At 43.1% G+C, this 21607-nt stretch overlaps 1 protein-coding gene across 2 annotated transcripts in view; it reads left to right on the top strand.

The window, feature by feature from the left end:
• The window catches only part of LOC126426700 (ankyrin-3-like), a 48958-nt gene that overhangs the window by 7009 nt on the left and 20342 nt on the right, over positions 1-21607 (top strand). For both annotated transcript variants that reach the window (XM_050088621.1, XM_050088622.1), the window contains exons 2-4: positions 9532-9701; positions 9817-9861; positions 16990-17566. In XM_050088621.1, the coding sequence (XP_049944578.1) occupies positions 9614-9701; positions 9817-9861; positions 16990-17566 (710 nt within the window). In that variant the 5' untranslated portion in view covers positions 9532-9613. The remainder of the gene's footprint in view (positions 1-9531; positions 9702-9816; positions 9862-16989; positions 17567-21607) is intronic.

Here is a 21607-nt window from a genome sequence, read left to right as displayed (position 1 = left end):
TTTCACTGACCTAACAGAAGGATACAACTACTCAGCATTTTATTTGAAGTCAGCAGATGTAATGTATCTTTCCAATTCGTTGAATCATACAGCTTATTTTCTTTTGTCCACAGGACTTGCAGAACAGTAGAATTGAGTTGCTTCTTTAAATAATTTATTTTTCCAATTTTGGAGTTCTGTACTGAGAGTAGAAAACTTCGTATTACGCTACTGTCAAAAGAATTCGCGAATTTACATATAACAAAACTTTCGGTTCGGTGTTCAAAGGAGATAAATCCTAAGCTGTAAATTTTTTTTACAAATGAGTCTCTTCCCTACCTTCTGGCAGCGGTGTCTGGACGTCGCAAGGCCGGAATATCTGACCTGCACTGCGGGCTGACTCGCCTTTATGTGTCACAGAGGTTAGTCGCACTCTGGTGTTTTAATGTCCCGGTACGCAGATAAGAAATGATCCATTTGTCTTAACAATTTATAGGATGTTTAGCGGAGTATTGAGAAATGGACTGAACAATCAAAACCGTAGGGCTAATAAAGTTGACTAACACAATCGAATTACAGTTCATCATTCATAAATATTTATTGATATTACTGAAATATCTGTGAATGGTGATCTCACTTCATTGTGGATTCAAAGGAAAGTCATTAACAAATAATCATAAATAAAGTGCAGAAGTACAGCGTAAATGCAGAACATATGCTTGCAGATTTCTTTTTTCTCAAAGCGGTAATTATCAAAACTGTGTGCAAACATTTCAAAAAATTTTGATCCTTCACACGATGCAAAACATCGTTCACTGCTCACATGCAACCAATAACACAGCTGTAGCAAAATAATCTAGAGGGTCAGAATTATTCAACTGTATGAGAAAAATCGCGAATTAGTCACAAGCTGTCGGGCGTGCAGCATGTGAATATCACTACTGATATTCGTCCATGGGTTATGAGACGTTCGATATGCCTGCCATCATTGGTGATGATGTGGCGCAGACGAATAGGGAAATTCTGCATGAGCCGCTGAAGTCTCGGAACGTCGATGCTGTCGATGACCTGCTGAATGGCTGTCTTCATTTAAGCAGTGGTCTTGGGGTTACTGCTGTACACCTTGTCTTTAATATAGCCGCACAATGAGGAGTCGCATGTGATCAGGTCCGGAGAATATTGCGGCCAATAGAGACCCTTGAGACCCCAGAGCCAGAATGCGGTCCCCAAAGCGCTTCTCCAGGACATCAGACACTCTCCTGCTTCGATGGTATCGAGCTCTGCCTTGCATGAATCACATCTTGTCGAAATCAGGGTGTCTTTGGATAATGGGGATGAAATCGTTTTCCAAACCCTGCACGTACCGTTCGGTAGTCACCGTGCCATCGACGAGTATCGCACCGATTATTACGTGACCCGTTGAGGGTGGAGAGATTTCTCGACTGCGGAGTGCGGATTCTCAGTCCCCCAAATGCGCTTGTTTTGCTTATCGACGAATCTACGCAAATTAAAGTGGGCTTCGTCGCTAAAGCAAACCAAACGCATGCGGATATTAATTCCCATCATGGCCCGTGGCTAACCATGCAGTTTTAACGTCCTAAAGCAAACCGTTGGCAAGTTATGGCGATTTTATTGCCGGCCGCGGCGGTCTAGCGGTTCTAGGCGCTCAGTCCGCAGCCGCGCGATTGCTACGGTCGCAGGTTCGAATCCTGCCTCGGGCATGGATGTGTGTGATGTCCTTAGGTTAGTTAGGTTTCAGTAGTTCTAAGTTCTAGGGGACTGATGACCACAGATGTTAAGTCCCATAGTGCTCAGAACCATTTGAACCATTTTTTTTTTTGCGATTTTATTTCATTCATTTCAATAATATTGCAAGTTCGTTTCTGCCTTGGTTCTCACTAGTACGAAGCTAGAGGTCCAACAAGTGTTCCAAAATAAATCATCGAAACTGTATTTATAGTATTCGAAATCCTGCAGGAAGCGTGGGGCAGAGCTCAGTAAATTAATTGGAGTCCAGCGCTCTGCACCCAGAAAGAGTTTGCGTTAACTCGCCGACCAGATCCGTCTACAGGTTTACCTCTCGTGAGATCACCGGAACGACACTCCGAGACAGAAAGCTGCTGAAACTCGAACGACGGAACACCAAATACCGAATGAACCGAAAGACGCAAAGAGAACAGGCGCAGTGGTCCACGCCCTTCCACATTCTCTGTGGCATCGCCCAACACTGACTCAACGTTTAACACTGAGTAATATTCATATTTAAGGCTGTCCCACATACGTACTTTACATTAAATTCAAAATAGTTAAATTAAAAATAATCTTAGTTGTCACGGACATTTTGTGGTCACTCGAAGCATGAGCAGTGTGATATTACATAAGATATTAACAAAAACGTAAATCATATTCAAGTAAGTCGTTCTGTGCACACACGAAATATGCTACTTAGAGATATACGATTAACGTGTCGCTAATGTAAGAGGAGTGCCCATCCGCCATCTGTTCATTTATTCTCTAAGAAGTTACATAAAGTGGAGCTTTTCCTTTTTCATTTAGAATTTTCTCTAAAGCCCATTTCCATTAATCAGTAAACCTTGGATTAAATAGCATTCAACATCAGCTACAGTAATCATCATAGATTATGATTACGTTTGAATCTAAATATCTCAACCTTCCCCTTATCACGTGCAACTGTGGCAAGTTCAGAGTATTGGCACATTTAAAAAAACCGTAATGCTACAAAACAGAGCAAGTTGCGTAAATGAAATCTGGTTTTTGTAGTGTTTAGCTTTGAGGTGACACCTCATATGCTGCTACAGCTCGAAGAGTGTGTTAGTTGTTAACTGTCAGTGGTCTCTGACAATATCCGTAATCAAAAGTTTCGTAAATGTTGTAATAATTGTCACAAAATTGTGATCAATGTTGCGGTGCGCTCATTTCTTCACCAATATCTCTGTGATATCTTCGGTTTCATGATAGATTGCCCCCATTCGAGTCAGCACTCAGTTGCCACCATATACAGGGTATATCAAAAATATTTATCCTATTTGACACGTCTATATTTCTGTAACTAATAAACATACACAATGACTTTTGTGTTTTGATGAACGGAAAACTCAAAAAAGTATTTTTTTTTCATTCCTTCTGATAAGTGTTCAATATGCCGGCCTTGAAATGTACGGCATATTTCAGTGCTGTATTCAGATTGTTCTCACACTGCAGCGGGCATGTCTTGAGTTGCAGCTTCCACAGCTGCTGTTATGCGATGTCTCGGTTCATTCACTGTTGTTGGTAATGGAGGCACATGAACAGAGTCTTTCATAGTCACGTCCGGTAACCTTGGAGGCAAGAATGTAAGGCTGAATTATTTGGTCCAGTGCGGCCGATCCGTCGTTAGGCTATCCTTTGATTTAAAAATTCCTGCACTTCCAGATGCCAGTGTGGCAGTGCCCCATCCTGTTGGTAAATGAAGTCGTTCGAATCAGTCTGCAACTGTGGGATAGGAACTTTCTCCACCATATCGAAATATGTACTTCTTGTAACAGTGTTCTAGGCCAAGGAAAATAGGATGTACATCTTTTACTGTTCTAACTGCACAAAACACATTCAATTTTCGAGAGCCTCTCTCATGTTGTACAAGTTCATGTGGTTGTTCGCTACCCCATACTCTCACATAATAACGGTTCACCTCTCCATTTAAATGGAATGTTGCCTCGTCACTAAACACTAAGCGTGGAAGAAAACTTTCATCCTCCATCTTGCTAAGACCTAAATGATAGAACTCCACACGTTGTTGTTTGTCACCTTCTCGAAGAGCTTGCAGTGGCTGAATTTTGTAAGGTTTCGTTCAAATGGTCCAAATGGCTCTGAGCACTATGGGACTTAAAATCTGTGGTCATCAGTCCCTAGAACTTAGAACTACTTAAACCTAACTAACCTAAGGACATCACACACATCCATGCCCGAGGCAGGATTCGAACCTGCGACCGTAGCAGTCGCGCCGTTCCGGACTGAGCGCCTAGAACCGCTAGACCACCGCGGCCGGCACGGTTTCGTAAGTAAACGTGTACGCATCACACGCCAGGCGGACATCGGGGGTATGTTAAGCTGTCGAGATGCACGGCGAACGGATTTGTGCTTACTCCTTGGGAAACTGTGGCGGATGCTTTCGACGTGTGTGTCAGACACTCTGGGATGACCTGGCGATTTGCCTTTACACAAACAACCTGTTTCTCGCCATAGTTCACGTCATCGACTACTGCTGTGCGCTGTAGGAGGATCCACATCGTACACAGTACGAAAGTCACGCTGAATGGTTGTTACTGACACGCAGTTCGCAAAACGCTTTCCGTTGTCCCGACACCATTTTTATTATTAGGGGAACTAAAGGTGGCGCACACTGCTGCTACCTATTGGTAACCATGTAAAACTCGAAAGTTTGCTCTTTCCAGGAGTGTGTTGTTCACCCACATATCTCAAAGAATGGTTCAAATGGCTCGAAGCACTATGAGACTTAAAATTTGAGGTCATCAGTCCCCTACACTTAGCACTATTTAAACCTAACTAACCTAACGACATCACACACATCCATGCTCGAGGCTGGATCCGAACCTGCGACCGTAGCAACAGCGCCGTTCCGGACTGAAGCGCCCAGAACAGCTCGGCCACAGCGGCCGGCTCACATATCTCAAATACCATAATAGCTATGATCTTTTTGAAATCGGATGACACTTTTTGACACACCCTGTGTTTCATAGAGCGCAGTTTCCACCAGCACCGCACTCGGATGTACCCGCTGGCGTGTCCTTAGCCGCCTGAGGGTCGCCTAACTCGCCTAACGACACTGCTGTAGGCGAGACACAGCCCCCTGTCCTCCTCCAGCTCTGCATAATACATCACCACGTATTGACACACACTGCAATTTCATTTGAAAAAGAGAGGCTGATCCCCGTCCCCTGCAGTTAATATGAGTACGACGTCGCTCATCCAGCAGTTCCTCGCAGTTAAGCAGGTGCAAACATGATAACGATCCCTTAAACGGTTTCGAAACTGACGTAAACAGTTCAGCTGATCAGCCAGTATACAGGGTGGCTCACGAAGGTATGCAAACATTTTAACATATTCTACAAGTAAAACTAAAGGAGAAAGTTCGAATAAACATAGGTCCACAAATATTTAGCTACGGGGTTACGGCTCATAGGAGATTTTGCCTCAAATTTAGCAACTTCGCTAATATGAAGCCATCGCAAAACTGTACGAGGTTAAAGTAAAAAACTATATCCATTTACTTTGTTGTTATTATAAGGTAAATCTAATAAAACATTTTCCCACGACGTCTAACAGGCGAGACGTACTTGTAATTCCTTCAACAAGAAATGCCCCGCTTCCTCGAAGGTGTTCCACTAGCTACGCGATTGCAAATGTATTTTCAACATGACGGTGCGCCCCCAAATTTCGCCAACGCAGTTACTAAACGTTTAAATGATCATTTTCCTCAGAAATGGGTTGGTCGTGGTGCTACACGTCTGTGGCCACCCAGATCGCCCGATTTAACGCCAATGGATTTTTGTATGGGGATGGATGAAAGACATAGTTTGTGAGGAAAAAGTCAGTACACGTGAGGCATTACTTGCTCACGTTATGAATGCAGTAGGCGAAATTAAGAACAACCCTGTGAAACTGAAACGAGCAACAAAATCTGTTCCTACACGTGCAGGTAAAAGCACTGAACTCGGTGGAGACATTTTCTACATCTACATCTATACTCCGCGAGCCACCTTACGGTGTGTGGCGGAGGGTACTTATTGTACCACTATCTGATCCCCCCTTCCCTGTTCCATTCACGAATTGTGCGTGGGAAGAACGACTGCTTGTAAGTCTCCGTATTTGTTCTAATTTCCCGGATCTTTTCGTTGTGATCATTACGCGAGATATATGTGGGCGGTAGTAATATGTTGCCCATCTCTTCCCGGAATGTGCTCTCTCGTAATTTCGATAATAAACCTCTCCGTATTGCGTAACGCCTTTCTTGAAGTGTCCGCCACTGGAGCTTGTTCAGCATCTCCGTAACGCTCTCGCGCTGACTAAATGTCCCCATGACGAATCGCGCTGCTTTTCGCTGGATCATGTCTATCTCTTCTATTAATCCAACCTGGTAAGGGTCCCATACTGATGAGCAATACTCAAGAATCGGACGAACAAGCGTTTTGTAGGCTACTTCTTTCGTCGATGAGTCACATTTTCCTAGAATTCTTCCTATGAATCTCAACCTGGCGCCTGCTTTTCCCACTATTTGTTTTATGTGATCATTCCACTTCAGATCGCTCCGGATAGTAACTCCTAAGTATTTTACGGTCGTTACCGCTTCCAATGATTTACCACCTATGGCATAATCGTACTGGAATGGATTTCTGCCCCTATGTATGCGCATTATATTACATTTATCTACGTTTAGGGAAAGCTGCCAGCTGTCGCACCATGCATTAATCCTCTGCAGGTCCTCCTGGAGTACGTACGAGTCTTCTGATGTTGCTACTTTCTTGTAGACAACCGTGTCATCTGCAAATAGCCTCACGGAGCTACCGATGTTGTCAACTAAGTCATTTATGTATATTGTAAACAATAAAGGTCCTATCACGCTTCCCTGCGGTACTCCCGAAATTACCTCTACATCTGCAGATTTTGAACCGTTAAGAATGACATGTTGTGTTCTTTCTTCTAGGAAATCCTGAATCCAATCACCACAAACCTGGTCCGATATTCCGTAAGCTCGTATTTTTTTCACTAAACGTAAGTGCGGAACCGTATCAAATGCCTTCCTGAAGTCCAGGAATACGGCATCAATCTGCTCGCCAGTGTCTACGGCACTGTGAATTTCTTGGGCAAATAGGGCGAGCCGAGTTTCACATGATCTCTGTTTGCGGAATCCATGTTGGTTATGATGAAGGAGATTTGTATTATCTAAGAACGTCATAATACGAGAACACAAAACATGTTCCATTATTCTACAACAGATTGACGTAAGCGAAATAGGCCTATAATTATTCGCATCTGATTTATGACCCTTCTTGAAAATGGGAACGACCTGCGCTTTCTTCCAGTCGCTAGGTACTTTACGTTCTTCCAGCGATCTACGATAAATTGCTGATAGAAAGGGGGCAAGTTCTTTAGCATAATCACTGTAGAATCTTAAGGGTATCTCGTCTGGTCCGGATGCTTTTCCGCTACTAAGTGATAGCAGTTGTTTTTCAATTCCGATATCGTTTATTTCAATATTTTCCATTTTGGCGTCCGTGCGACGGCTGAAGTCAGGGACCGTGTTACGATTTTCCGCAGTGAAACAGTTTCGGAACACTGAATTCAGTATTTCTGCCTTTCTTCGGTCGTCCTCTGTTTCGGTGCCATCGTGGTCAACGAGTGACTGAATAGGGGATTTAGATCCGCTTACCGATTTTACATATGACCAAAACTTTTTAGGGTTCTTGTTTAGATTGTTTGGCAATGTTTTATGTTCGAATTCGTTGAATGCTTCTCTCACTGCTCTCTTTACGCTCTTTTTCGCTTCGTTCAGCTTTTCCTTATCAGCTATGATTCGACTACTCTTAAACCTATGATGAAGCTTTCTTTGTTTCCGTAGTACCTTTCGTACATGATTGTTATACCACGGTGGATCTTTCCCCTCGCTTTGGACCTTAGTCGGTACGAACTTATCTAAGGCGTACTGGACGATGTTTCTGAATTTTTTCCATTTTTGTTCCACATCATCTTCCTCAGAAATGAACGTTTGATGGTGGTCACTCAGATATTCTGCGATTTGTGCCCTATCACTCTTGTTAAGCAAATATATTTTCCTTCCTTTCTTGGCATTTCTTATTACACTTGTAGTCATTGATGCAACCACTGACTTATGATCACTGATACCCTCTTCTACATTCACGGAGTCGAAAAGTTCCGGTCTATTTGTTGCTATGAGGTCTAAAACGTTAGCTTCACGAGTTGGTTCTCTAACTATCTGCTCGAAGTAATTCTCGGACAAGGCAGTCAGGATAATGTCATAAGAGTCTCTGTCCCTGGCTCCAGTTCTGATTGTGTGACTATCCCATTCTATACCTGGTAGATTGAAGTCTCCCCCTATTACAATAGTATGATCACGAAACTTCTTCACGACGTTCTGCAGGTTCTCTCTGAGGCGCTCAACTACTACGGTTGCTGATGCAGGTGGTCTATAGAAGCATCCGACTATCATATCTGACCCACCTTTGATACTTAACTTAACCCAGATTATTTCACATTCGCATTCGCTAATGACTTCACTGGATATTATTGAATTCTTTACTGCTATAAATACTCCTCCACCATTGGCGTTTATCCTATCCTTGCGGTATATATTCCATTCTGTGTCTAGGATTTCGTTACTGTTCACTTCCGGTTTTAACCAACTTTCCGTTCCTAATACTATATGCGCACTATTTCCTTCAATAAGAGATACTAATTCAGGAACCTTGCCCTGGATACTCCTGCAGTTTACCAATATTACGTTAACTTTTCCTGTTTTTGGTCTCTGAGGACGGACGTTCTTTATCAACGATGATAATGTCCTCTCTGGTAAGCCGTCAGGTATTTTATCGTTTCGCCCAAGGGGGGGTCCCTCTAACCTAAAAAACCCCCGTGTGCACGCCACACGTACTCTGCTACCCTAGTAGCTGCTTCCGGTGTGTAGTGCACGCCTGACCTGTCTAGGGGGGCCCTACAGTTCTCCACCCAATAACGGAGGTCGATGAATTTGCAACCATTATAGTCGCAGAGTCGTCTGAGCCTCTGGTTTAGACCCTCCACACGGCTCCAAACATTTATTTTGAATGTATTAAGAAATTGTATGTTCACCTTACAACTTCCTTAACAGTGAGCTTTGTCTCTTCTGGTTTAACAGGAATTCACGTGTGCTATGGTATTAATTAAAGCATATTATCTGACACATTTATAGAGTTTCAGTCAACGTTATTAGCATTATTTTCCAAAATCAAATTCTCTACAACTTCTGTTAAATACTTTGCGGAATCATCTGGAATTTATAAAACAAATTGGGCCAACTAGTTCATAAATTGAAAACTTTATCAAATTACTTCTTTTCTTTTCTGGATGTTCTGGAAAATTACTGCAGATACACGCCTGGGACATGTTTTATTAGATTCACCAGACCAACAACAACAACATAAATGGAAATCGTGCTTTACTTTAACCTCGTACGGTTTTGCGATGCCTTTATATTAGCGAAGTTCGTAAATTTCAGGCAAAAACCTTTATTAACCGTAACTGCGTAAATAAACATTTGCGGACCTATGTTTATATGAACTTTTTTCTTTGATTTTACTTGTAGAATAACATATTAAAACAATTGTATATCTTCGTGAGTCACCCAGTGTACTCGGAACAACGGAGTGGCAGCCGCCTCGTAAAATGGTGTAATCCAGATTAATTTACGCTAATTTATTTATTATGAAGCTAGCTGCTAGAAAATGTCTTTGTAGGTTACACCTATTCCGTAAATTTCAGGTTGTTCAGCAGACTGCAAGTTTGGTGAGGTTATTTTGACAGAAAAGTTCCTTACTTGTCCCGACACCTGAGACCTTCCGCCATGTTCTGCAGAAGCTTTAGTTGGTTCATCCGCATTTTTGTGGCGGTAGTCATATCTACTGGCTGCAGCCACCCAATTTCTGTTACAGGTAAAAATTTTACTTTTTTCGATCCATATGAGTCTGGGTATGACAGTAGATAACCATAAGAAATGAAATATATTTTTAATTTTTTCGTTGAGATTGTTACGAATTTCTCTTTCAGAATTCTATACAGAAGTCACCGCACATAGTTTAACAACCACCAAAGGTAAGTGTTTCATCCATTGCTGCTACAGACACCTCATGGTCCACGTGGTTCTTTTGGTACTAGTTTATTTAATCACAGTAGTCTTATCTGGTGGTTTGAGACGTCCTCGCCGGCGCCGTGGGGAGGCGAGCGTGTACAAGCTTCCCTCCAGCTGCCTGCGCCACCTGTTGCCTGCTTCTCGCCGTGGCGTGGCGGTCGTATTCAAACACACTGCATTGCTACTTATTTTTAGAACGGCGAAAGAGGATGTAAGATGATTGTACACTAAATTAATCACAAATTATGTGATATCTCATTTGTTCAGAAATCTCTCTCGTCCAAGGGTCACACAAACTTGTATTCAGCACTGTTCGTTGCTCCTACATGATAGGCAATACGTGCCTCACACGCTACTGTTTTTCCAGTAGCATAACTGGCAGAGACGGGCGCGACCCACCCGTGGTACACGCCGGCGTGGACTTGTTGGAATATCTGCTTTGTGTCAAGGGGAAGTCACAAGAATTCTGCGACCGAACTACGCAACGCCGTTGGGTTTCAGTGTATCACTGCCTTTGGTATTGTAGAAAGCTCCAGTTGGAATGCCATTTAGTCGTCATGTTGCACATACTGGGTGATTTTTACCACAGTGTACAGACTCTAGGGATTGATCGATGAGGGGATACGGAACAGAAATGTGTAACTAACTTATGTCCGAAAATGCATGGTTTCCACGCTAGAGAATCTTTATTCAGTCACATACTGTTACAAAGACTGCCGTATAATTCGCGCTGTACCACGCAGCGACAAGTACAGTGTGTGCTGAAAATCGTTTCCAACGCATGCGTGTATACGCGCCGTAGCGTGCTCTGCCTCACACGCTCACATCGATCAGGCTGCAGCCGAACAGTGTCAGAGGCAGGATGAATACGCTGCCCCAGTGTCTCCACGTCTGGAATGGACTTTTCATACGCGCTACTTCTTAGTTGACCCTGTAACCAGAAATGTAGCTGGTTGAAATCTTGTGAACGAGCAGACCGTATAACTGGACCCCCTCGTCCGATCCTTCAACCAGAGAAGGCGCGATTGAGATGCGTGCAGGCGTTAATGGCGAAGTGGGCTGGAGGACCATCGTGTAGCAGCCACATAACCCTTAGAATCATCAGTGCACTGTTTCCAGCAAGTCACCCACAAGAAACGCCGATATTTCCGACCTGTCAGGCGACGTTGGAGGAAGACTGGTCCCAAAATAGGTCGCCAATTATCCGAGCCCAGACATTCAGGCTGCCACGATGCTGATGATTCGCTGTCATCATACCATGGGCCTTCTGCATACCATCCCAAAGATGGCTGTTGTAAAAGCTGAAGATCACGTAAGGATGGCGTCATCTTTGAATAGGATGGATGACACAGATCCCGGAATCGTGGTTACCTGGTGAAGAAACCAGTGACAAAACTGGTACAGATGTGGAAAGTCTGTCGCTACTAAGCCCTGCACACGCTCTAACTGATAAGGGTAGTATCAGTTGTCATGGAGAATGTTCTACACGGTCGTCTGGCTTACCCTGTAGTGGTGGGCCGACTGCCTGCTACTGATATGGCGGTCGCCTTCCACAGTACTGATTACATTTTCTTCCAACTGTGGTGTCCGATCATTTAGGTTACGTCCTTCATGACTTTCTGCATCCTAGGTCATTATGTGCGAGAAACAGTATCACCCTCTAGGAGAAAACCGTGAATACTGTAACCGTCGCTGCATGGAATTACACTGTAGCTTCTGTAACAAAGTATGATTCAATAAATGGTGCCTAGCATGCACATCATTAGACAGTTTTTGTTCCGTATACTCCCATTCATCGACTCCTAGGGTTTGTACATGGAATTTTCACAAAAGTTTACCAACACTCCTTTAGTTGAGTTGTCCTCCACACCGCACTTTTTTCCCATGGCTATTTACTCACAATTTCCTCTATTTCCTTCTTGTCCGAGTAAAATCAGATGTGTCAGATTAATTCGCCTCTAAAATTCAGGTCCCAAAACTTCACATCAATTTTAAACATGTTCTTTGTGTCAACTGCATCAAAATCCGAGCTTGTGTTGCAATAAATTAAGTATTTTCGTACGCTGTGTGCCGCGGGAACTGTACTTTGAGCTATAACATCAGTTGCGTTTAACATTTCTCCTCGATAAAAACTTTGGAGTAGCAACCCCATTCAAAGACACATTTACCCAATATTTCATTGTGTATCAACGTGAATAAACGTAAATTTTTGAGAATTTTCGTAAGTTCCCAATGATGTGTATTGGTACGTCGTAGAAAACCAGTGTGTGTGTAGTGCTTGTTGTAAGTAACATGTCGTGTTCTGTTGTCTCCATTTGCTGTAAACTAACGATGATTTTGATTTTGTTTTCGACTACTACATCTAAACACTTTCAGGAAATTAGTAGCTTTTATAGAAGGTGCTACTGCTGCCGTAAAGAAAATCTCGATTTGTGTACAGACTGCTTCAGATCTTAACGGTAACTAGCTATCCTTCGAACGTAACTGGTCCAGAGTATAAAAAAGAATAGCAGGATTACTTTAGCGATACTTGTTTGCCGTTCTGTAAGACATTACACCAACCATACTGCAGCCACACTCTGTAAACTATCCTTGAAAGTGGGAAGAGTCAGCTGACGTTCATAAGCTAGGATCAATCGACTGGGAGCTGCTGTGCATGGGTGTTTTCTGGTGAGTTCTCAACAGTCATCTATCAGATATACCACAGATACCTGAATTACTATCGCCTCTTGCTGTTGCTTCTACAGGAAGTACATGATCTGTCACCGCTTATCCACTGGACTGTCAGCAGATTCTACAAGACGTACATGATCTGTCACTGCTTATCCACTTGGCTGTCAGCAGCTTCTACAGGAAGTACATGATCTGTCGCCGCTTATCCACTGGACTGTCAGCAGCTTCTACAGGAAGTACATGATCTGTCACTGCTTATCCACTTGGCTGTCAGCAGCTTCTACGGGAAGTACATGATCTATCGCCACTTATCCACTGGAATGTCAGCAGCTTCTACAGGAAGTACATGATCTGTCACTGCTTATCCACTTGGCTGTCAGCAGCTTCTACAGGAAGTACATGATCTGTCACTGCTTATCCACTTGGCTGTCAGCAGCTTCTACGGGAAGTACATGATCCGTCGCCGCTTATCCACTGGACTGTCAGCAGCTTCTACAGGAAGTACATGATCTGCTTATCCACTTGGCTGTCAGCAGCTTCTACGGGAAGTACATGATTTGTCACTGCTTATCCACTTGGCTGTCAGCAGCTTCTACGGGAAGTACATGATCTGTCGCCGCTTATACACTGGACTGTCAGCAGCTTCTACAGGAAGTACATGATCTGTCACAGCTTATCCACTTGGCTGTCAGCAGCTTCTATGGGAAGTACATGATCTGTCGCCGCTTATCCACTGGACTGTCAGCAGCTTCTACGGGAAGTACATGATCTGTCACTGCTTATCCACTTGGCTGTCAGCAGCTTCTACGGGAAGTACATGATCTATCGCCGCTTATCCACTGGAATGTCAGCAGCTTCTACAGGAAGTACATGATCTGTCACTGCTTATCCACTTGGCTGTCAGCAGCTTCTACAGGAAGTACATGATCTGTCACTGCTTATCCACTTGGCTGTCAGCAGCTTCTACGGGAAGTACATGATCCGTCGCCGCTTATCCACTGGACTGTCAGCAGCTTCTACAGGAAGTACATGATCTGCTTATCCACTTGGCTGTCAGCAGCTTCTACGGGAAGTACATGATTTGTCACTGCTTATCCACTTGGCTGTCAGCAGCTTCTACGGGAAGTACATGATCTGTCGCCGCTTATACACTGGACTGTCAGCAGCTTCTACAGGAAGTACATGATCTGTCACAGCTTATCCACTTGGCTGTCAGCAGCTTCTATGGGAAGTACATGATCTGTCGCCGCTTATCCACTGGACTGTCAGCAGCTTCTACAGGAAGTCCATGATCTGTCACAACTCATCCACTTGACTCTGAGAAGCCTGTCAGTGGCAGGACTGGGCTCCATGCATCAGGGAGGACTCAGCGCGTCATACCCATCACCATAACGAATGAGTCAATGACATGACTGGTTCATCTTATTTGTAACAACCATTTTTCGTAGTATGATGTAGCCTTTCTCATTGCATCTACTACTCCTTGAAAACGCAAGTTAACTGTCTCCAGTGAAGGTATATACTTGTTGCAAAACATGCTTCCTCCACACCACTTCTCTCTCTCTCATGGCACTTGCTTCACCTACAGCCTTATTTAAAATCAATGAAGTTAAAATCCTTGCACTCTACTTACTTTTTCTGAATCACTTGATTGCTGGACTCCTTACTCCTGTACTGTCAGAAATCGAACTATTTCATTTTACCAATGCTTTGTGTCTTACTAGGTGCTACAAATAATAATCATAATAATAGTAATAATAATAATACTGTACACACCCTACAACAGAACAGAGGCCACTACATAATATGTGTTGAGTTAAAGTTTAATTTATTTCATTTATTGTTATGGAGATATTTAAAGGTATGTGGTTTGTGTATCTCGATTTCTCTACCATACGTGCATGGTACAAACTACTGTGCATTATATGAGACATTTACCGTATGCAATTTATGTGCCTCGATATCTCTACCATAGGTCCATGGTACAAAGTACAAACTACTGTGTACAGCATGAGGATTATATGTGGAAGATGAAGTCCATACATTCGTTTGGCAACTTCTATTTGCACCACATCGTGTAATTCGTTAATGCTTTATTTGAAAATAACCATTAATTAATGGTAACTTATGCAATAACTATCACATCATTATGAAATAGTAATAATAAAAGTAATCTTTTGGAAGTAATTTAGTATTGTGAGCGAAACACATTTAGACACATTTGTTTTCATTCCTCATAAATTTAATTTTATCCATTGGGGGAGGGGGGCTAATTATGTCTCTACTCTACACAATGTTGGGTGTTGTGAGATTGGAGGATGTCAGGATTTGGATCTAGCTATGCCCGCCATCTCGATCTTATGTTTGTAGAAAGTCATATCAGACCATGCTAGCAGTTAGTTGATCCCCTGTGAGTATCAGTTCCTGCAGAGAAACATGCTGGATTAGCGGTTAAGGGCAGAGTGATACAGATTTCAGGCGCAGAATATCGTTGTTTCCTTAAATAACTGCAGAAATCGGGACTGTGTGTTGAATACACTACCTTCTGACGCTCTTAGTATTGTGCTAGATCTCCATTTTGATATTCTGCACAGGTAATTGTAGAAACAGATTAACGATAAGAGGTGTGTTCCTTCTGGGCTTTTTGTACAAGCAAATAGGAAAGTTCTAAGGGGGGATGTAATAGATTTAGGTCCAAAAATGGATTTTTCAAAAATATTATTTTCTTCATCTACACAGTTTACTCTATGCTGTGTGTGAATTTTATCGTGATAGCGGTTTTAGAAATGCCATTAAATTGTTAAACTGATTAACTCTACACAGCCGGTACCTTTTCCAACAATTGGGAAACTGGTTGCTTCAGCGGAATATTTGTCAGTGTCAAAGCTATTTTCTTTCGATTCCTTTGGCTGACATCTATATCATTGCCTGAAAACTTTCTTGCATGTGGTTCATTTACGTTTTGACAATACTAACACATATTAGTAGGTGGAAGGTTAAATTCACAAATCTTTACGTGGGAGTCCAGATTTATGCATAATTGGTGGTGGCAAAACTATGTTTAGGAAATGGAGGTTTCATGGAAATCGGGTTACCATAAAGAAAGAGGAAGAAATTAGAAGTGAAGAACTTAAGCTCTTAGCTTATCCAGTGACAAAGCACCAATGTACAATCTGTGTCAAACAGACGATCAGTGTAAGTTGAACAATATAAAATGAGATGTATTCCCATAACACTCATTACCAGAATATGTAATGAATTTATTTAATCCCACATTCAAGTTTCTTGCAAGCCCTGATTTATTGAGGAACTGTCTTCACGGAAAGTCACAAAATTGCATATGAAAGCCTCAGTAATTTAATTTGGATTACATGCTTAAAAAGGACATTCTGTGGACTTGAAGTACTTAAAATAGGTGTCTATGATGCCGTTATATGTTACAATAATGGAAATAATGGCAGAATTGAAGTTCTGAAGAGAGTTGGTACAGATCTTGCTGTGTATACAAGAAAAGCATTTTACACCATCGACGAGAGCAGGGTCAAGAAAGCTAACAGATCAGTGTCTTACCTGCAAATACAGACCATGCATATTCTAAGAGGAGAGAAGATAAACCTGGAGGATGAGGAATATCAGTGTGGAGGATTTTAAAATTGAGGTAAGCTTATTACATATAGAAGTATGAGAAGAAAATCTTTGAACATCATTTTCTCTGTTTTACATTTTTTTTTACTTTATTGGAAGCCTTGCCTCAAAAAGTATATTCTCTAATGCTATGAAATTTTCAGGAACTGTTCACAACGCTCTGCTCTCTCGTTGGAACTAAAAAATTCTGGATCCACCACTTACTTTCGGATATTTAGATGATTGTATGTAGAAAAAGGAAATTTGGATGCACAAAATTAAAAACTCTTAATGATACAATTTGTACCACAATTAATAACTGTGCTTCAGTGGTCATATAACCTTTTCAGGACACTACAATAAAATTTTCAGATTAATTGCATGATTAGAATATGAGCTATGGCTTTTTATAAAAAAGACAATAAAAAATGAAAAATTCAAATTTAGGCAAAATATTAATGATGCTTATTTTATTATATTTTGCTGTTGAAACACAGCTCTTTTGCTTTATGCATACAAAATTTTAGATTGCACATTAATAAATATGACGGTAATGACTTTTAAATAAATGTTATCATTTTCCGTTACATCCCCCCTTATAAAGTATTGTTAATTATTTTAACCTATTCACTTTCGGCATTAGTTTGACACAACAAAGATATCATATTGTTGCAGCTGGCATGCGATTGGAAACATATCCTAACTGCAGGTTCATACAGATTTGATTGCGGCTCATACAAGTATAGAGAGTGCTGTGTGAGGGCAAAGAAGTGATCAGTGACACTGTGTTCCAGACTCGCTCACAGTGGGACGAGTTCATGAGGCTGAGGAGGCCACGGCCGAGGATCTGGGCGCCCTGCTGGACGCTGGGGACGGCGCTGTGGTGACTCTGCTGGCCGGAGACACGCGGCTCGTGGCTCACAGGGCTGTCTTGGCCGCCAGGAGTCCCGTGTTTGCGGACATGCTCCGTCGCGCCACTGTAGAGGGCAGCAGCAGCCAGCTCGTACTCTCCGACATAGAGGGTCCCGTGCTGCGCCAGGTGCTGGCACACCTCTACACCCTCCAGCCCCCACAGCTGCCCAGCATGGCGCCACAGCTGTTGGTCGCCGCTGACCAATACGGCTTGTCAGTACTGAAGGCGCATTGCGAGCAACAGGTGGCCTCACAGCTGTCTGTCGAGACTGCGGCAGCCACAGGTGTTCTCGCGATTAGACACTCAGCTAACAGGCTGAAGCAGGCCGCCATCGCCTTCATAAAGTCCCACTTGCTCCTTGTGGTGGCGACGCAGGGCTGGGCTGAGGCTGTAGTCAACGACCCACAAACTGTTGTGGAGTTGACTCACCTGGTTGCAGAGACGCCAACAGACACCAGGTAAGCCACTCATCTACGTTGCACAGCTCTGAGTGTGTGTACTGCCAAGTATAATACGTCCACCACTAAGTTTAATTAGATGTACCTGCACAGTAAAATTGATATCCTTTTTCTGATATACACTATGCGATCAAAGTATCCAGACGCCTAGCTGAATATGACTTACAATTTCGTGGTGCCCTCTATCGGTAATGCTCGAATTCAATATGGTGTTGGCCCACCCTTAACGTTGATGACAGCTTAATCTCTCGTTCGATCAAGTGCTGGAAGGTATCTTGGGGAATGGCAGCCCACTCTTCACAGAGTGCTGCTCTGAGGAGAGGTACCGATGTCGTTCAGCGAGGCCTGGCACGAAGTCGGCTTTCCAAAGTATCCCAAAGGTGTTCAATGGGATTTAGGTCAGGACTGTGTGAAGCCCAGTCCATTATAGGGATGTTATTGCCGTGTAAACACTCCGCTATAGCCTGCGCATTATGAACAGGTTCTTGAAAGTGTTGAAAGATGCAAACGCCATTCCCAAATTGCTCTTCAACAGTGGAAAGAAAGAAGGTGCATAAAACATCAATGTAGGCCTGTGCTGTGACAAATACGTCCACATCATAAAACCAGCGCCTCCGAATTTTACTGTTGTCACTACACACGCTGGAAGAAGACATTCATGGGGCATTCGCCATACCCACAACCTGCCATCGGATCGCCAGATTGTGTACCGTGATTAGTCACTCCACTCAACGTTTTTCTACTGTTCAATCGTCCAATACTTACGCTCCTTACACCGAGCGAGGTGTCATTTGGCATTTACCAACGTGATATGTGATTTAAGAGCAGCTGCTTGACCGTCAAATGCAAGTTATCTCACCTCCCACCTAATTGTGACAGTACTTGCAGTGGATCCTGATGAAGTTTCGATTTCCAGTGTGATGGTCTAGATAGATGTCTGCCTATTCCACATTAAGACCTTCTTCAACTGTCGGCAGTCTGTCAGTCAACAGACGTAGTTGGCCAGTACGCTTTTGTGTTGTGTATGTCCGTTCACGTTTCCACTGCGTTATCACATCGGATACAGTGACCTAGGGATGTTTAGGTGTGTTGAAAGCTCGCTTACAGATGTATGCCACAAGTGACACATCAATCACCTAACCACATTCGAAGTGCTTCAGTTACGCAGAGTGCCCCTTTCTGCTCTTTCACGATGTGTAATGACCTCTGAGGTCGCTGATATGGAGTACCTGGCAGTATGTGGCAGCACAATGCACCTAATATGAAAAACGAATGTTTTTGGGGGTGTCCAGATGCCTTTGGTCAGATAGTGTATGTTAGCGTTGTTACCATTGGACTGTCACACACTAACTGAATAGCATGTTGAAATGCTCTCAAAGAACACGCAAGCACAATGTAAGCAAATATAAAGAAATTGTACTTAGCAACTAAGCAGGATAAATGCCTCAAAGAAGTGCTGATCTGGAACATTTCAAAAATTCGGTATCTCGTAAAGGACTCCTGCAACAAACACCACCGACATTCTGATTTACGCTACTTTTAGTCTGTTAATGTCAATAGGAGTGGTTCTATTTAAAAACATGTATCTTTGCTCAAAAACACGATTCCTAGGTATTACTACAATCTACTGATTGGCTAACAATATTGATACACCCGCTAAACCCGCTGGGCAGAACAGGTAATAGGATTGTGGGAAGGGCCAAGGGTTGCAGTCAGTTACTGCTTCCAACTGTCATTCATTCTACATTAATAACCTTTACAACCAAAATGGCACATAGCCGAATCTTTACCGAATGTAACTCTTCCATAGCTGAAGGCCTCCAACAAGAAATCTTAAAGATAAAACCCAATTAAGAAAACAACAAAATAATTCAGAAACAACATACGCAAAGTGCAATACAAATGGCTGAGGGCCACAATTAAATTCGAAAATTTCAGAATATATTGGCATAGACCTTTAAAGGAAGAAGGCGAACAAGAAACCTTACAAAAACCAAAAATTCCGTTAAGATGGCAATAAAATAATTTAAAACCCCCAAAAAAGCAACATATGCAAGGTGCAACAGAAATGGCTGAGGGACACAAATTTCATAACTTCAGAATATATTGCCATAGACCTTTAAAAGCACAAAGCCAGCATGTTTAACAACAAAAAATCTTAAAAATCAGCAAGATAAAAATCCAGTTAAGATAGCAACAAAATAATTTAAAGGGGCAACATATGCAAAGTGCAGTACCAATGGCTGAGGGCCACAATTAAACTTCAAAATTTTAAATTATATTACCTTAATCTTTAAAGGCAGAAGGCTGCAGTGTTTAAGCTTGAAAGATAAATTTAAAAATTAATTTTGCAAAATTTTAAGAAAACACAACAAATAACCGTAAGCCTAACATTTAAAATAACTGACAACAGATAATTAAAAACCGGTGGCACTCAGATGGCCTCCAGAGAGGTCGGTCTGCCCTCGTTCACTTAGGTGAGACGCGTGGTGAGCACAACTATACTTGATCCATCGGAACCCAACCAGGGGACAGCCACGGACCGACCGAAACAACGAGTTGCTTCCCGTCAATCAGTACATGAGAACTCAAACCGGCAATGTTACAAACGTGACATTCGACAGTGGAGTATGTAGTAGCTGTCAAAATTACGCACCATGTTGGACTGTGACAACAGGTGAGGAAAGAACGCTGCCTGAAATTACGATGGTGGCCAGGCAGGTAACCAGAACACTAATGGCCACAAGACAGAAAATTCCACTGGTGCACTCAAATCGCAGCCCACCAAAGTAGTTAATTGCACCGCATGCCAACTAACTCTCAGCAGCAGAACCATTCGATGTTGCTCACCGGAAAACCTCCCCAACAGCAAACCATCGAAGCGAACCACCACAACATAAATGGACGTGGCTTGGGTAGTTGGAACCGCTCCTCAACCTTGACGTCCTGGGTCGGTGAACCACGAAGCACGTAGCGATCAGACAGCTCCACACACGCTCCGACACTCGCCAGGGGCTGCCAGCGGCCCCAGAAGACTGCACCGCATGGATATACCTTCCCTCGTCTGCTACAACCAACCGACTCACTCCAGACCACCTTGCAATGCCGACAACATCTAAAATATTTGTCAGTGGAAATAACGCCACTACACACACAACCTGACAAACACTTGCACGAAGACCTGAACGATACCCAACGGTAACTAAGCAAACAGGAAGACAAATCGCGAGTCGATGCACAATTCCACAGCCGACTCATGAACGATTGGCGAGCCAAAACGCGTCATCTAGTAGGACGACCGACCGACGGTAGACCATTGCCCGGCTCAAGTGATGCGTGGCGGCATTTGGTCGGGCGAGCCATGTCGACGCACACCTTACTGCTGCTCCAACCCGACTGCACTAATGCCGCATTGCAACCCCCGACTCGCATGACTGGACTGCGCTCCTCACGCGTTCCAACTGACTGGCCGACCCAAACTCGCGTCACGAACTCCAGAGCCTAACAGCTTACGACAGACAACAACCGGGAAGTAATAGCAGTTGAGCAAAGGTACTACGAGAGGGGGTATATCGATACATGCTGCTAACGCCACTCGCGGTCAGGCAAAACAACAACTCAATGACAGTAGTAATTTAAATAAACGTAGTGAGGTGCAAGTACGTTAAAAACAGGGTGTAAAATAGATGATAGTGGGAACATGAGCCATGCACGGCTCAAATACGAGCCCCGGACTACGAATCCACTGTATAAAAACAGCAAAAATTTTTTCGAAACTGAGACTCCAACCCGGATGATAGAAGTATGCTCGAATAGCAGAAGTTGTAAAGGCCATTGCTCACATATAGTGCGAAATCCAGGTTCAGGTCCTAGTCTGGCGTAGATTTTCATATGTCACCAATAAGTTGTAGAGCTGGAATCTCGTCGTATTTTCTATTGTGAACACATTTATTATGTTTTGTAGATCTGTGAACTGCAGCGGTATCCGTTCCTTCAGACATGCATCCTTGTCCGAAGGACATGCCATAGAAGGCTCTTAAA

The sequence above is a fragment of the Schistocerca serialis genome, chromosome 11, assembly GCF_023864345.2.
Source record: "Schistocerca serialis cubense isolate TAMUIC-IGC-003099 chromosome 11, iqSchSeri2.2, whole genome shotgun sequence".
NCBI classification, from domain to species: domain Eukaryota; kingdom Metazoa; phylum Arthropoda; class Insecta; order Orthoptera; family Acrididae; genus Schistocerca; species Schistocerca serialis.
Note: the sequence above shows the minus strand (reverse complement) of the source record. Positions and strands in the feature narration are given on the sequence as shown.